Source organism: Alexandromys fortis, unplaced genomic scaffold (genome assembly GCF_014885135.2).
Source record: "Alexandromys fortis isolate MF-2015 unplaced genomic scaffold, M_Fortis_MF-2015_v1.1 scaffold_1, whole genome shotgun sequence".
In the NCBI taxonomy this organism is placed as follows: domain Eukaryota; kingdom Metazoa; phylum Chordata; class Mammalia; order Rodentia; family Cricetidae; genus Alexandromys; species Alexandromys fortis.
Genome location: NW_026067927.1, coordinates 14,577,416 through 14,594,889, shown reverse-complemented (window position 1 = coordinate 14,594,889; position 17,474 = coordinate 14,577,416). Strand labels below are relative to the sequence as shown.

At 46.8% G+C, this 17,474-nt stretch overlaps 1 protein-coding gene across 4 annotated transcripts in view; it reads left to right on the top strand.

Moving 5' to 3' along the window:
• Positions 1-17,474, top strand: part of Znrf1 (zinc and ring finger 1) — a 92,235-nt gene that overhangs the window by 72,510 nt on the left and 2,251 nt on the right. Inside the window, exons 2-5 of one of the 4 annotated variants that reach the window (XM_050143544.1) lie at positions 3,359-3,454; positions 13,747-13,852; positions 15,873-15,964; positions 17,040-17,339. In XM_050143544.1, coding sequence (XP_049999501.1) covers positions 3,359-3,454; positions 13,747-13,852; positions 15,873-15,930 — 260 coding nt within the window. In that variant the 3' untranslated portion in view covers positions 15,931-15,964; positions 17,040-17,339. Of the gene's footprint in view, positions 1-3,358; positions 3,455-13,746; positions 13,853-15,872; positions 17,340-17,474 lie in introns of those variants that run through there. The other 3 variants (XM_050143545.1, XM_050143546.1, XM_050143543.1) reach the window with 3 other exon arrangements.

Sequence of the window (17,474 nt, the reverse complement as noted above, 5' to 3'; positions counted from 1 at the left end):
TTTTTTCTTTTTCGGGGAAGGGGGATAGAGACAGAGTTTCTCTCTAGTCCTGGAACTTGCTCTGTAGACCAGGCTGATTTCTTTATTCAAAGAGATCCACCTACCTCTGTCTCCTCAGTGCTGGGATTAAAGGTATGTGCACCACCACTACCTGGCTTTTTGCATTATCACTGAGGAAAGTATTTGAAGATTTCAAGTAAGAACCTGTATGACTTGTTTCCTGTTTCCGTGCCGCTTCACCCGAGTCACAGCTTTCCATACAGATTAGCAAGGCATCATGTGAGGGACGCTGGGGATTCACGGCTGCGTGTTTAAATGCTTGGCCTTTTAGCTGTTTCTTTAATAATGTTTCCGGGGAGACAGAGGCAGGCAGATCTGTGAGTTCAAGGCCAGCCCGGTCTACATAGCAAGTTCCACATGAGCTGGGACTACAGTGAGGCCCTGTCTCAAAAAAAGGCAAGGTATTGGGAGTAGGCTTAGTGGTTTAATAGCACTGGCTGCTCTTGCAGAAGACCAGGTTTGGTTCCCAGAACCCATATGGTAGCTCACAACCATCTGTAACTTCAGTTCCAGGGAATCAGATGCCCTCTTCTGACCCCTGTGGACCAGGCATACATATATACAAGCAAAACGCATACAAAATTTCAAAAGTAAATATTGTAGATGGTCTTTATCAACATCAAACCATGGTAATTCTAACTGAAAACTAATGGAAGAGTGAGATCTGCAACAGTAATTAGATGTATTATGTTGTGTTGGCACGTTCAGGCCCGGTAAGAGTCATTGTTACAGCTGGGCAGGGGTAGGACACGCCTTTAATCCCAGCACTGGGGACAGAGAGGTAGGTGGATCTTTGTGAGTTCAAGGCCAGCCTGGTCTACAGAGGTACACAGAGAAACCCTGGCTGGGGGCGAGGGGGACCCATAAAAACATAGTCATTGTTACCAAAGAAAGAAGCTTTGATAGCCTATGGTATTTGTGATATATACAAATGGATGCAGACAAATCAATAACTATTCAAAGTTGGTGGTTCTGTGGTAGAATTTGCATTCAAAGAATTAATCTCTTCGAAATTGTTCAATAATATAAAATAGAAAATACTGATATAATAACAGTTCATCTGTCTTACTACTGGGCATATTCATCAGTGCATTAACATGCTGGGGGCGGAGAATAAACTGTGGATGTGGGAGGGGGAGTTAGCTTTGCTTAATTGTCGTTTATCTCAGAAGATTCTCTTATATTTTTGGTTGTGAACCTAGCTTTTAACGGATGGGCCATCCCTCCAGCCCACTGAGAAGATTCTCAGCCAGAATTTACCAGTACTTTTAGAGTGTTGAGGAAACCCTTTGGTGTATAACAGTCCAGATTGCCTAGGAATAAAATAGCAGATTATAGTGCCCTGTGTTCATCTGCATTGAGAGCAGCTGCTTTATTTAGTAGTGTTTAGGACCATGTTGAAGAGCTGCACCCTTCTTCCCCCACCTGCTCACATATTGGTAAAGGACATAGCTGCCTTCGTTTCAAGGGAGGCCAAGGACTCTTTAGTGAGGGGTGAAGGTGCTCCCCAAGGGCAGGTGACCGGAGGAATGAATTACGGCGACAGCAGTGACAATGGCAGGCTGAGAAGCTCTCTTATTTAAGGATTATTCAGCTGCGTTCGCTGGCTGCTTCCCTGACCTTGTCTGCTAGGCCTCATTGGAAAGAGTCTAAAAGAATATCAAACTCAAGTCAGGAAGCTCTGCTAAATGCTGTGTGGTAGAAAAAGAACCCTAGTGAAAGTTGAAGGCTACGGGGAAAGGAAAAAATCTCAGGGACTACAGATTGAACACAATGCCCATCAAAATCCTAGCAAAATTCTTCAAAGACCTCGAAAGAACGGTACTCAAATTCATATGGAAAAGCAAAAAACCCAGGATAGCCAAAACAAACCTGTACAATAAAAGAACGTCTGGAGAGCATCACAGTCCCTGACTTCAAACTCTACTACAGAGCTACAGTACTGAAAATAGCTTAGTATTGGCATAAGAACAGACAGGAGGACCAATGGAACCGAGTAGAAGACCCAGATATCAATCCACACATCTTCAAGTACCTGATCTTTGATAAAGAAGCAAAAAATATCAAATGCAAAAAAAAAGCATATTTAACAAGTGGTGCTGACATAACTGGATATCAATATGTAGAAGAATGAAAATAGACCCATATCTATCACCATGTACAAAACTCAAGTCCAAATGGATCAAAGACCTCTCAGCATAAAGCCAGCCACACTAAACCTTATATAAGAGAAAGTGAGAAGTACACTTGAACACATTGGCACAGGGAACCACTTCCTAAATAGAACCCCAGCAGCACAGACACTGAGAGAAACAATTAATAAATGAGACTTCCTGAAACTGAAAAGCTTCTGTAAAGCAAAGGACACAGTCAACAAGACAAAACAACAACCTACAGAATGGGAAAAGATCATCATTAACCCCACATCAGACAGAGGGCTGATCTCCAAAATATACAAAGAACTCAAGAAATTGGACACCAAAAGATCACATAATTCAATAAAAAAAAATGGAGTACAGACCTAAACAGAGAACTCTGAACAGAGGAATCTAAAATGGCTGAAAGACACTTAAGGAAATGTTCAACACCCTTAGTCATCAGAGAAATGCAACCCAAAACAACTCTGAGATTCCATCTTACACCTGAAAGAATGGCCAAGATCAAAAACACTGATGACAACTTATGCTGGGGAGGTTGTGGGGAAAAGGGAACACTTCTGCATTGCTGGTGGGAATGCAAGCTGGTACAGCCCCTTTGGATGTCAGTGTGGTGATTTCTCAGAAAATTAGGAAACAACCTTCCTAATTAAAGGTGTGCACCACCACTGCCCAGTTTCTGTGGCTATCTAGTGTGGCTGCTGGGATTAAAGGTGTGTGCCACCACTGCCAGGCTAGTGTGGTTTTTAAACATAAAGCAAAGAAAGCCAGCCTACAAACCACAATCCCAGAGAACTTAGACAACAATGAAGACACTAAGAGAGACTCACATAGATCTAATCTATGTGGGAAGTAGAAAGTAGGAAAAGACAAGATCTCCTGAGTAAATCTTGGGAACCTTGGGGGAGGCTTGAATGGGGAAAGGGGAGATGCAGGGAGGGAGCAGAGAAAAATGTAGAGTTCAATAAATATCAGTAAAATTTTAACAAGGGGAAAAAATCTTAGGAATTAGTGAAGGAAAAATTGGTTTTGGCTCTGTCCAGAGCACTGACCCCACATAGTTGCTGTGGTTGATCATGTCCATACGGACTATGGATATCTGGATTTGGAGAAATATTTCATGCTGGTTTCCTCTCTTTCAGGTTTCAAGTGCCCCATTTGCTCCAAGTCTGTGGCTTCTGATGAGATGGAAATGCACTTTATAATGTGTCTGAGCAAGCCCCGCCTCTCCTACAATGGTAAGGGTTGTCTGTCTAGTCTGCTTCCTGATGTCAAGATAAGTTGAATAGTAGGGGGCATAGCCTCCAGGTGAGGGGACTCTATAGTTTTCTTTCAGCCCGGATATCTGTGTGGTAGTGGGGAACCTGCTGTTTCAGGAGCCTTGGTTGTAAGTTGGGGTGCTGAGGAGTGGCCCAGGAAGCCAGGTCCCTCAGGGATGTAGTGGTGAGAAGGCAGATGTAGCATGAATAATAAAAACTCAGAGACAGATATTGGGGTTCAAGCTAAAGAACAGAAAAGCAGAGCGGCCAGCCACTGGCTCTTACCTCTACCTCACACTGAAAAATGGGCAACCCTGCCTCTGTGAATCTTCAGAATGAGACTGAGTGTAAGAGCTGGTTCCTCCCATTTCATATTCTTCTCTAGTGCTGGGATTAAAGGCGTGCACCACCACTGCCAGGCTAGTGTGGCTGCCTTACACTCTGATCTTCAAGTAAGCTCTATTTATTAAAACACAAATAATATACCACTATAGAATGCTCTCAGCATTTTTTGAGGATTGTGTTTCTCCTCAAAAATCTCAAGGACTAGAGCTATAGCTCAGTGGTAGAATGGTTCCAGGCATGCACAAGGCCCCGGGTTCTATTTTATCACACACACACCCCATTATAGTTTGTCAATTTTAGATTTTCCAACAAGATTTTGTTCTTATAAGAACTTGCTGGCCAGCTGGGCAGTGGTAGCGCACGCCTTTAATCCCAGCACTTGACGGAGAGGCAGGCGGATCTCTGTGAGTTCGAGACCAGCCTGATCTACAAGAGCTAGTTCCAGGACAAGGCTCCAAAACCACAGAGAAACCCTGTCTCGAAAAACCAAAAAAAAAAAAAAAGAACTTGCTGGCCAAAGAATGGCACGTTGTATGTCTTGGTACATGCAGCCTGAAGACCTGGACATTCCTGAAGGTCAGCTCCAAGGCAGGCTGTGGCCCTGTCTTTCTTCCCAGACAGCCTTTCCTTTTCTCTGTGACAGCCCTGTTCCTGTTCTGTTTCTTTAGCCTTCCCCTGCTCATGCTCAGCTTTGTCCCGTTACCCATCTTCGCCTGGGACCATGGAGGGAGAGGGCTTTTCCCCGCATCTCATAGCGTGCTGCAGTCATAGCCTCAAGTACTGTGTTCACTCTGTCCTACATGTGTTGAGACCTTATGAAGACTATTTTGTCCTGTGACAAAAAAATGAGAGCTCTCTGTAGACACTGCCTTTGCTGTCATAAGACAAAGAATCTTCACAGGGGTGTTGGCCTGAGGGAACTTGGCTTTTAGAGTCATTGAGGAGAACTTTGTAATAAAGTCTGTGGCAGACAAAGTGCCGTCAGGATTACTTAAAACAAAGTCACCTCACATGCTTATGTGATCTCCAGCTTATTTCCCAGAGTACCCAGGTCTTCCTGTACCATCCATCACTTAGTGACTGGTCTGTCCTCACCAGCAACCGGGGAAGCCCCTTAGAGCAGTGGTTCTCAACCTTCCTTGTGTTGCCATTGTTTTAATATCATTTCTCGTGTTGTGGTGACCACCCCCACACAGTTAAATTATTTTCGTTTCTACCTTATAACTGTAATTTTGATACTGTTAAGAATCATAATGTAAATGTCTGATATGTAAGATTTCTGCTATGTGAAAGGGTCTTTGGGCCCATGTGTTGAAAACCATTGCCTTAGAGGAACGGAAGACTGGCCATCTGAGACAGCGCCACTGTGGTTCTCCCTCTGATCCTTGGTTTTCCTTTATCCTTTACATTAGAAGCCTCCTCCCCTGTCTGTGAGATACAGGCGGTTCAGGGTTGTCTTTAAGAGCCAGTCTTTTCCTGCCAGAGATAGGGAGGCCAGACACTCCAGCCCTGTGAGTAGTTTATCCTGTGCACAGGACGGATGGAGAAAGGAGGCTGTGGCAGCGTGAGCATGTCATGTTCAGTCTTCATTTTTGTTCATTTCAGTCTTCATTTTTTAAAAATATTTATTTATTATGTATACAGTGTTATATATGCCTGCAGGCTGGAAGAGGGCATTAGATCTCATCTTGGATGGTTGTGAGCCACCATGTGGTTGCTGGGAGTTGAACTCAGGACCTTTAGAAGAGCAGCCAGTACTCTTAACCTCTGAGCCATCTCTCCAGCCCTCAGTCTTCATTTTGTTCATGTAAGAGAACAGTGTTTGGGGCTGGGTGTGGTGCCTCTCGCCTTTAATCCCAGCACTCTGGAGGCAGATGCAGGTGGATCTCTGGGTTCCAGGACAGTCAAGGATGCACAGAGAAACAGTCGGGCGCTTGGGGGGCAGTGTTTGCTACCTGGGTTTGTGTATGACTGCAACCCCTAGTAAATGTTTTGAATTCAGACAAAACATGAACTCTTGGGTCCTTAGGCCAAAGCTTCGAAGGCAAGAACTCTGGGCTTACTTTGATTTTACTGGTAACATATTCTACCTAGTTTCTCATCACCCCAATCTACTTATCTACTTTAACAAAAAAAAAAAAAAAAAAAGTGAGTCCAAAAAGATGGCTTAGCTCCTTAGTTAGGAGCTTGGCTGCTTTTCCTGGGGACCTGACTTCAGTTCCCAGGACTCATGTGCCAGGTCATAGACATCTGTAACTCCAGCTCCAGAGGTTCTAATTGCTTCTCATTCCCACAAGCACCAGGAACACCTGTGGTCTGTACATAGACGTACATACAGGTAAAACACCTATACACTTGAATAAATCTTTAGGATACAAGTTCTAAAAGAGAAAGTAAGGAGGGAATCTGTGGCTGTAAGCCATGAGCTCATGCTCTCTCTGGAAAGGGGCGATGTGAAGCTTTCTTGGGTGGTGGTGAAGTTCTGTTTTCTTGTCTGCAGAGCCTGGTTAGTGGTTAAGAGTACTTGTTGTTGGCAAAGGACCGGGCTTGCTTCTCAGCACTCACATGGAGGTTCACTACCTCCTTGGACCCCAGGCACACATGTGGTACATAGACATACATGCTCATAAAACACACAAAATAATAAAATAAATCTTTTTTTAAAAAATGTAAGTAACTAGAGGGCTGGGAATGCAGCTCAGGGGTAGAGTGCATGCCTGTGGTGTGTGAGGCTCTGTGTAGGAGAATGAGAGCCGGGAGACGGGAGAGTAAGTGCCGTGAACTGGAAAGCAAGCCCTAGAGCCTCCTGGTCACTGCCCTGAAGACCAAAAATGCGTACACATTCATTCACACCTTCCACTGCTGCAGGCACAATTGAGGAAATTTCTATAAAATTTATGGTAGTTATGGAAGATGAAATTTAGTTAACCACCAAAAAAAAAAAAAAAGTAGAGCCTCTTAAATGAAGCAGATAGAAAGTAGTATTTTTCTTATTATGAGGTTTGGCCCAAGTGGAGGGTTGGAAGGCCTCCAGTAGTTGCCTGCCAGATTATTTTTTTCAAATTTAGGGAAAGCAAGACCAGTTTTACTGGTCCAACCAGTGCTCAGAGAAAAAGAAAACTGGCACCTAGTGCTGCTAGGGCAAGGACTCAGCCAGGGAGTCCCTGCTGGGGGAACAAGGGAGCCAAACCGCAAGCAAGCAGCCATTAGTATTCTTACTTCAGGGCCTTCCTGTGGCAGCCCTGGAATTTAGGACTGCGAGCAAGCAGCCATTAGTGTTCTTACTTCAGGGCCTTCCTGTGGCAGCCCTGGAATTTAGGACTGCTAGAAACTGAGGGAGTTACAGAGAAGAGAGGAAGGCAATGAGGAGCCTCTAGGTAAACGTGATTGCCTTCAATAGCTAGATCTTTCCTTTCCTAAACTCTCTGGCCGTCATACTGCCCAGATAGCAATACAGAAGCTTCTGAGTTGGAGGTATGACTTTTCCTTAGCAGAAGAGCATTGTGGTGGAGGCGCACACCTTTAATCCCAGCACTCAGGAGGCAGAGGCAGGCAGATCCTTAAGTTTGAAGTCAGCCTGATCTATAGAGTTGAGTTCCAGAACAACCAGGGCTTCACAGAGAAACTGTCTTGACAAACCATACAAACATGGATTAGAAAGAAAATGAAAGAAGGAGGAAAAGGAAAGGAAGGAAGAACAAAGGAAGACAGAAGAAGGGATATTCTGGTGAGGCAGGTGTTTTGCTACAGTGTCAAGGTCATGGCGACCAGTATGCTGCTTCAGTAGACTCCCGTAGTGCAGGCCCATGCCTGGCTTCTTTTTTTTTTTTTTTATTAAAGATTTCTGTTATGCCTGGCTTCTTGCCAAGAGGTATTACCCTATCTTCAGAGCTCTGAAAATGCTTTTGTGTGAGCTCACTTCCTTTCAGCCTTCCTCCTTTCCATTCTATTTATTCTGTGTCCCGTGTGTCCACACCCACATGTGGGATTATACTGTTACATTCAAGTGGAGGCCAGAAGACAACATAGCGGGGACTCTGGATTCCAGGGCTTGGATTCATGTTGTCAGGCTCTGCAACAAGTTACCCACCATGCCGTCTTGCCCACCCAGCATACTTTCTTAGAGGAAGCGGGGCATGTGGGTGCATGTAAAGGCCAGAGGTTAACATCAGATGGCTTCCTCACTTTTAATTTCTTTTAGATTTACTTTTTTAATTTTATGTGTATGAATGTTTTACCTGCATGAGTGTATGTACACCATACATGCCTAGGTGCCTTTAGAGGTCAGAATAAGGTATCATATTCCCTGGAACTCAAGTTACAGGTGTTGTGAACCTCTAGGTGGGTGCTGGGAACTGAACCCAGGTCTTCTGCAAGAGCAGCAAGTGCATTTAACTGCTGAGCCCTCTCTCCGGTCCTCTCTTCCTATTCTTTGAGATGGGGTCTCTCACTGAACCTGGAGCTCACAGATTTGGCTAGGCTGACCAGCTAGTGAACTCTAGGGATCCTCCTGTCTCTGCCTTTTTGATGCTAAAATTAGAGACACATGTCAGCTTACTGGGTTTTTAGATAGGTGCTGGGGAAATGAACATATATTGTGCCTGAGTAGCGGGTACTTTACCAACCAAGTCATCTCCCTAGCCCACAGAAGCTCTAAGAGGCTAGAGGAGGGGACACTGCATGGAGAAGCTGGAAACTGCTTTGTGACTATGAAACATCTCAGGCCTTTATTTAGTTGGCTTTATCCCTCTGGGTATGCTCATTGCAGCCAAATTTGTCAAAACATTAGATTGCACCTCATAAAATCCAAGGGCATTGGGACAGGGCACTTCTGCTGTTAGGAGACACTCTGCTTAAGATCTCTGTCTGGAGAGTAGGACACTCCAGCATTACTAGGAAAGGAGTCTGAGATACCGTGTCCTGTCTGCCAACACACTGGGCCAGCGGCAGCTCTGTACTTGCCAGAGTTGCTGTAAGACCAGACACTCATCTGTGCCTAAGCTACACCTTCTACTAGGAGTTTTCCCTTTGGCTTCCCTCCTCCTGACTGGCATGCCACAGAGGGAGCTATAGATGCACGCCCTTGCTCTTAGCCACCTCTGAGCTGCACCTCAGCCTTCTGTCCCAAGCCCCATGCCACCAAGAGTTCTGGGGCCCCTTGGTTAGTGTCTTGCCAGAATACTCCATGGGTCAGCTAAGTCCTGCCCTATCCATTGTGAACACCTGGGGACCCCCATACACCTCACAGAAATGGAAAACTTTAGCTCCCTGTGAGATGGGTAGTGTTTTTTAAGCCACAAGGGAAGTTGCTTGTGTGGCCTGGACCTTTATTTTATTTTATTTTTTTATTTGGTTTTTTTGAGACAGGGTTTCTCTGTAGCTTTGGAGCCTGTCCTGGAACTAGCTCTTGTAGACCAGGCTGGCCTCGAGCTCTCAGACATCCACCTGTCTCTGCCTCCCAGTGCTGGGATTAAAGGTGTGCACCACCACTGCCTGGGCTGTGGCCTGGACCTTTAAAGGAGACAGGTAGGGTAGCAAGAACTCGGGCTTGAGAGTCATGGCCACCTAGCAGCTAGCTATGTAGATGTTCCTCTGCCTGGATCAAAACAAGAGCCCTTTTCCTCCTCCTCTTCCTCCTTGGCTTTTCTTTGACAGATGACAGGTGTCTAGGGTGCCGTACCTGATCTTAGAGAGCAGAGGGGTGCCGTTTCATCCATCTCTACCCATCATAGGCTTTACATCTCCTGTTTGGCTGTTCTAAGTTGGTTCCCTTGTGTGGTCGGAGGCCCTGGCACCAGTACTGTCTGTCTGGTACTACCCCAGGCAAGCCACTTCCCCCTTGGGCAGTGACATTGGTTGACTTTGCTCATGGCATCAAGACAGTTGGGAGCAGCTCCAGAGGCACCAAGAAAAGAACAGAACCCAAAGGTAAAGCTTCTCTTTGTTCCTGTCTTTTCATCGCCCAGCTTTTGCTGAGCTCCCTCCTCCAGGGCGTGTCTAGGAGCACTTGAATCCATCTGCACTGTTATCACCATGTGTACCAGGTCCAGGGTCCTTGGCTTTGTACCCCAGAGTCCCTGTCAGATGAGTATGGCAGTCTCACAGAAATGCTTGATAGCCAAGCCTCTGCTTCACCTATTTCTAATGCCCTTTCCAACCCGACACATCTGCAAGTGCTTATTCTCAGAACCCCAATAATTGAAACAGGAAGTTTTTAAAGAAACCTCTTGAGGATGTGTGCTCTTCCTGTTCTCTGCTTCCTGGGTTCTGGGCTGGCCCACACCTGCTGGATCCCCCACCCTATCAGATCCTAAGCCTCTTTTTTATTTGTGTGTGTGTGTGTGTGTGTGTGTGTGTGTGTGTAGGTCAAAGAAGAGCTTGATAGCAGTTGGTTCTCTTTTTTCACCATCTGGGTCTGGAGAGCAAACTCAAGTCTTTTTTTTTTTTAAAGATTTATTTATTTATTACGTATACAACATTCTGCCTCCGTGTATGCCCGCATGCTAGAAACAGGCACCAGATCTCATTACAGATGGTTGTGAGCCACTATGTGGTTGCTGGGAATTGAACTCAGGACCTCTGGAAGAGCAGTCAGTGCTCTTAACCTCTGAGCCATCCCTCCAGCTCTATTTCTTCGGGCTGCCCTAGAGCCTCCAAGTGGCCTTTCACAGCCTCAATCTCAGTTTCCTGCTCTCTGCTGTGTGTCAGCTTGACAGGGTAGCCACAGGGTTCTTTCTTCATACCGTGCTGAGACACTCAGGCTGGCTGGCAAGGTGCACATAGAATTGCTTTGTGAAGAGGCCGTGAAAAGTCTGCATTAATCGACAGGTGTTCAAGTCTGAGCCTGCCAGTCCTTTACTGACCGTGCTCAAGGTCCTACATGTGGATACTCAATGAATCACCCTTGCTCTCCCTGCTCTAGCTTGATGTACATTTTGAACAAAGAAAAATCAGATCGGTCCTGTTGAGGAGGAAAGCCTCTGAGCCAGATCTCCATATCTGCTCCCAACCCCAGACTAGCACCCTGGGGGCCACACGGACCCTCAGAGCTGGTGCAGATGGAACAGTGAGCAAATATTGGACATAGGAGTCTAACTTGCTTCTTGGGTTCATTGCTGAGTTACCCATTGGTAAGGGATTCCGAAGGAAAACTGGGAAGAAAAGTATGAAGGTCTATAGCCTGAAAGCTCACGTCAGGGGTGAGATGTGCCAGAGAATGGGGAAGAAAGGATGACTCCACTGTCTCTAGACTAGCGAGTTTTCCTCCCATCTCTGTTGAGGATTTTGTTCTCCAGTATGTTACCATGAAAGCATCAGGCATATCAAAGTTGAAAGGCTTTGCAGTACACACGTGTTGCCTGGGCCCTGCATTTTATTATATCTTCTTTGTCTACTCACAGTGCGTCTTACCCTTTGAATACTTTCTCAATAAAATGTGAATTCAGTTGTCTTCTGTCAGTGTTCCATTGCTGTGAAGCGACACCGTGACCACAACAACTCTTAAAAAGTAAAACATTTAATTGGGACTGTCTGACAGTTGAGGAGTTAGCCCATCATCATCATGGCAGGAAGCATGGCAGCACACAGGCGGACATGGTGCTGGAGAGGTAGCTGAGAGTTCTACATCTGGGTCAGCAGGAGCAAGAGACAGTGGGCCTGACCAGCGTTTGAAACCCCAAAGCCTACCCCTAATGGCACATTTCCTTCAACAAGGCCATAACTCCTAATCTCTGTCAGGGTACACCACTCCCTAATGACCAAATATTCAAATATATGCACCCGTGAGGGCCATTCCTATTCAAACTACCACAACAGCGCCCTTCTTTCTATCCGCCTGTCCTCCTTTTCTTTCTTTCTTTCTTTCTTTCTTTCTTTCTTTCTTTCTTTCTCTCTCTCTCTCTCTCTCTCTCTCTCTCTCTCTCTCTCTCTCTCTCTTTCTTTCTTTCTTTCTTTCTTTNCTCTCTCTCTCTCTCTCTCTCTCTCTCTCTCTCTCTCTCTCTTTCTTTCTTTCTTTCTTTCTTTCTTTCTTTCTTGTTTGTTGTTTGAGACAGGGTTTCACTGTGTAGCCCTAGCTGTCCTGGAACTCACTCCTTAGACTAGGCTGACCTTGAACTCAGAGATCCACCTGCCTCCAACTCCCAACTGCTAAGAGTAAAGTCTCCATCACCACACCCAGCTTCAGTGTACTTCTTTGTTGAGGATTTTAAGTATAAAAGTAATATGTGTTCAAGCATTCAAAGCAATATAAAAGAATATTAATGTACTTGGAATCCTACTTTGCTGTCACTTATTTTTCCAGATTTTTCTTTATCTGCACTAAGTTACATATGGTACCTAGTGCTTTGAGTGGATGGGATTAGCCACTTTAGGGTTTTCTTTTACTTCCCAAGTTTGAAGTATGAGGTGACAGTGTAGTGACAGACCATTGTCCATCTCCTTTCTAAGTTTATATTGCTCTTCCTGTTGTACCTGGCTTAGCTAAATGTTAAAAGAGAAAGTTATGACCATAAGTGGCCAGGAAACCAAGTGACTTCTCTCACAACTCCTATGGATAGGAATGTCAATATCAAATTTTAACTATTTATTTCTTTTCCCCGGGATTCTAAGTAGGGGACTTTGAACCTATGAATAATGGTTCCCCCTCCCCCTTGAAATAAGGTTTCTCTGTGTAGCCCTGGCTGTCCTCAAATTCACTCTGTAGACCAGACTGGCCACCAACACAAGAGATCTACCTGTCTCTGCTTCCCAAATGCTGGGATTAAGAGGCGTGCACCACCACTGCCCAGCCAAATAATTAATATTTTATGGTCCTTAATAGTTTTTTTTTTCCACCAAAATAATCAAGATACAAACAGCAGTGGAAAGAGAGGTCACCAGAACAAAGGACCCCAATCCTGCACCATTCTTGAGTTCCTGGACAATATCAAGACATGTGACTTCTCTGGGCTTCCTCCTTCACAAGATAAGGATAACACTGTGCCTTGTTTAGCTTGTAAGATCCTGCAACTCAAAGGAAAACATAGACACAGAATCTCATTATGTATCATGACTTCAGTTTGGGACTGGTGGCCTGTGTCGTGGGAAGTGATCTCAGCTCGTCTTCCTTAACAGCCATAGCCTGTTGTGGTTTGGGGGATTTCCAGGTGATTCCACGTCACTTCTTCATTACCAGATCTAACTATGGGTTTATTAAACTTTCTCCTTGGACAGTCTCTTTAGTCTCTTCTCTGTGTATACATTTTGCCCCACATCTATTCTGAACTCCATATCTAGACTAAAGTGAACTTGTAAGAGTCTCCATTGGTATGTCCCTGTGGAGATATTCAGTAAACACCTTGATTTGTCTCTCTAACCTTGCCTTTCCTGTGGCGTCTCTTACAGACACATGCATGCTATTGCCCTACCCTTATTAACACGTGCTGTTGCTGTGTGCTCAGAGTTGGCTCCAGAATGCGATCCCCGTCTCCACCTCTGCTGCCTCTTGGCTAAGCAAAGGAGACTGAGGTTCCACAGCACAGCACGAATCTGCCTTTGGGACTTGGTTTCACCCCTGCCTGTGACTCCCTGAATCTCTTTGTAACCTGTCTTAGCAGACTTCCCTGAAGTTCCCAGGTGTCTGACACTGTTTCCTTTGCCTGAAATCTAATCCCTCCTACCCCAGACCATGCCTTTGGCTCACACCACCATGACTTCTCCAAAGCTGTCCTTGAACATCTGAGTAAGCGCTTTTCCTCCCTACTCCTACTGCCTGGATTTCTGGTCAGAAGGCTCTTACAGTTACTACAAATTTCTCCTATTGCTGTGTCCCCTGCACAGGAAGCTTAGTGGTTTAATTCATGCAAGTAGTTCCTGGACCTGTGTTTGATCTGTGCCACCCACCTGCTGGTGACTAACCCTGTTGGTCTCCCTGTCTGTCTGTCTTGCAGATGACGTGCTGACTAAAGATGCGGGTGAGTGTGTGATCTGCCTGGAGGAGCTGCTTCAGGGAGACACGATAGCCAGGCTGCCTTGCCTGTGCATCTATCACAAAAGGTACAAGGGCCTGGCGAGAACAACTCTGACAAATCCCACATCCAAGGAGTAGATGGCCTTCACCAGCCATCCAGTCCTCTCTGGTTATGGGATGATCTTTGCTCTCTGAAAGGGGTCAGGCATCTGCTGTAGTGAGGGAGGGCTCAGTAATTGCAAAGGCAGGGCAGAGATGAATTGCTCAGGGCTCAGCTCTGCTTCAGCAGTTCAGATGGTAGGAGCTGTGGGCAGACCTGGCTTGGAGGTATACAGGATCCCACCTGGAGCTTGGCTCCCTTCCCTCTGAACCCTCCCTGTAGAGAGAGGTAGCAAGGGTAGAGCAGCTGTCCTTGCTGGCCTGTGCGGCACCCTCCTCCTGCAAGGGCCAAGAGGCAGGAAAAGGCACTACCTGTAAGTCCTGAGCTCTGCTGTAGTTAGCCAGGCCAGAGTTTGTCCTCTGCCTTCAGCAGCTGCCTTAGTTGCTAGTTTTTCCCTAACTGGAAAAGAGACCCCTCCTTGCCCAGGACAGGAGCACACCCTGTGTTCCTGTGGCCACCACCTGCTCTCTGCTCCTCCAGCCCACACTGGCACTGGGGCTTTTCTCAGCCCAGCTCAGGACTACTGGTCTTCAGTTTCACAGCTGTGCCTGGTGTGTGATTGGCCTGTGAGAGAACTGTGGTTCTTGATGCGGTTTCCACCACAGACCCTGCAGCATCCAGAGAGGCACTAACCAGAGCCAGGAAAGAAAACCCTTGACCCTAAGCAAATTACCTGTTTGGTTACTCTCTTTGAAAATGCTGAAATGTGGGTTTGCAAAACAGGACAGTGTCTTGGAGCACTTGTTTCTTCTTTGATGCAGACAGCCCTCTATAAACACTGGGAACTGAGGCCTTACTTACACCCCTTCCCAGGCTCACTTAGCGATGTCAGAGAGCCCAAGGGTCTAGCTTCCCTTCCTGCTGTTGTAGCCAAGCTCCTGAGAGAGGTGCCCTCACTTATCACTGGCCAGCCTCTCATTTGGTCCCACTTTCTGCCCCACCTTTGAGCCAGTTAACCTGCTGCTCTATGTAGTCCACCTGCGTTCACCTTCTTAGTGTTAACTGTTGCTATCCTGGGCTTCTTGTACTTTTACTTTGGGCCTCAGAAGGCCACTCTTGCCCTTTCTGCAAAACGAGATGGACCAGAGCCTGTACCTATTCTGCTGAGCCAGGAGCATTCTTTTTTTCCCCAAAGATTTATTTGATTTATCGAGACAGGGTCTCACTGTGTAGTTTCAGCTATCCTGGAGCTTACTATGTACAATAGACTGTCCTTGAACTAACAGAGATCGCCTGCTTTTGCCTCCCAGATGCTAGGATTAAAATTGTGCACCACCACCACCCCCAGATTATTTTATTATTTGATATACATGGATATTTTGCTTGCATGTATTTATATGATGTATGTGCCTGGTGCCCACTGAAACCAGAAGAGAATATTGAATCCCTATTAGCTGGAGTTAAAGATGTTTGTGAGCCGCTATGTGAATGTTAGGAACCAAACCTGGCTCTTTTGAAAGAGCAACAAGGTCTCTTACCCACTGAGCCATTTCCTCAACCTCCAGGATCGTGTGTGTGTGTGTGTGTGTGTGTGTTAGCTTTAAATTGTGCATTTGTCTGTGCATCTATGTGTATGTGCATCTGAGTGCAGGGGCCTACCAAGGCCAGAGGGATCAGATCCACTGGGGCTGCATTTATGGGGCGAGTGTGAACCAGAAGACATGGATGCTGTGGTCTGAACTTGGGTTGTCTAGCAGAGCAGCATGCACTCTCAGCTACTGGCCCATCTCTCAAGCTCCCCTCTGCCCCTGCGTCCTCAGACCATTCCTGATAGTCTTCCCTTCCCTGCTTCCGGGAGGTGGCGGGGGGGGGGGGCATAATCATTTCTCCCTGGGGTCCCTTCTGGAAAGATTCTAAAGCCCTTCCTGAGAGTCCAGCCCCTTGATAGCCCCTTTGCAGGAGCAATGTTGTCAGCAGCTGATGTGTCTCCCCTTTACCCGTTCCAGCTGCATAGACTCCTGGTTTGAAGTCAACAGATCTTGTCCAGAGCACCCTGCTGACTGACCCTGCTGGGCTGGCTTGCTGACTCCTCTCAAAGGTGAGCCCATACTTGGTGGGGGCTCTGGGCTTACAGAGTCAAGTTTCTGGGCGCTGGGGAGAGGGGCCAGGCTGCCTGATACACACCCCTCCAAGAAGAACGCAGTGAGCAGTTCCCAGGATGTGGAGGGATTGATTTTCCTGGGGAAACACAAGAAAGGGACCGTAGCCCGCTCATGAAGAACTCAGTGCAAAGGTAGACTCCACTCCTTTCCCTGAGGAAAGGCAGAGGATCCCCTGCAGAGCGCATGGGCTGAAGCAAGGGAGCCCAGTTGGGCTCTGCATCTGCCTCCTCCTTGCTCACCTCTCGGAAGCTCCCGAGGCTCTGTTTCTTTAGAAATGGGAGAATCCCTAAACAGAGGCTGTGGAACGTCCACTGTCCACTGCCCAGTGCTTGTCTGAGATCTTTTCACTGCTGTTCTTCCACCTGAGGGCTCTGGCCACACTCAGCCCTCCCGTCCACTGCACAGTGTCACAGTAGCAGCAGCCAGCACAACAGCTCCTCCCACACATGCGCATGTGTCTCCAGGGCACCTGTTCACCTGCTGACCCCTCTCCAGTCCCCCACCTGTGCTTTCCGAGGTCTATGCTGGCAGATTGTCTCTTTCTCTTTCTCCCCCCACCCTTGGCAATCAGAACATCAGTCCCAGAAAAACCAATAGCCCATTTCTACTTCATCTCACATCCAAAGATTTGGGGGGATTGCCTTTCTTCTCTTTCTCTCCTTGTTCTGTTTTCTTTTGTTAGGTTTATTTTATTTATTCCAAGTAAATGCCCAGACCAGCTGACGGTGTCAGGCAAATCAGGGACATTTGCTCTTTTTACCTTCACCTCAAAATCTGATGACAAGGGGAGAAGACAAAGCAAGGGTGAGAGTGAGGCAGGGGACTGGACCCTGGCTTCAGAATGCAGGTCCAAATGGCCCGCATGATGTTTGGCTTCCGGGGCCTTCTTGGACTGAACCAGACGCCCCGGCTGACCAGCCTGCCCTCAGAGGGACACGCTGCTGCCACCGTGAGATGGAGCAGCAGCTCTCGGCCAGATGGAGCACGACTGACTTCTTCCGACCCACACAGGGACAGACAGCCCTGTTCCTGGGAGGAGGCTCCTCGGACACTACACAGAGCTGAGCTTGGGACACCAGAGGGAACAGGGCACCCCTTCTGCACTGACTTCCAGAAAATGGTCCTCCCTCCTCCCCGAGGACACCAACTGGATGAGAGCGAGTCTGAGAGAAGAATGAATTGACCTCTATCCTTCCCCTCACCATCAACCCAGGAGGGAAAGGGCGTTTTCTTTTTCACCTTTGAAAGGCGTTGTGGGTCTGTCTTTAAAGTGTTTACAACAACAAAAAATTATATAAAAAAAAAAGTCTAGTGTCGACTGGTGTTTTCCCTCGTGATGTTTACAGATTGCTGTTTGCTGCCCAGCTAAAACCCACTCAGTGCAGAACCAAGCATAGCCATGTCTTCACTGCTAGCACTCTGAGAGCGGGCGGGCACTCGGTCACT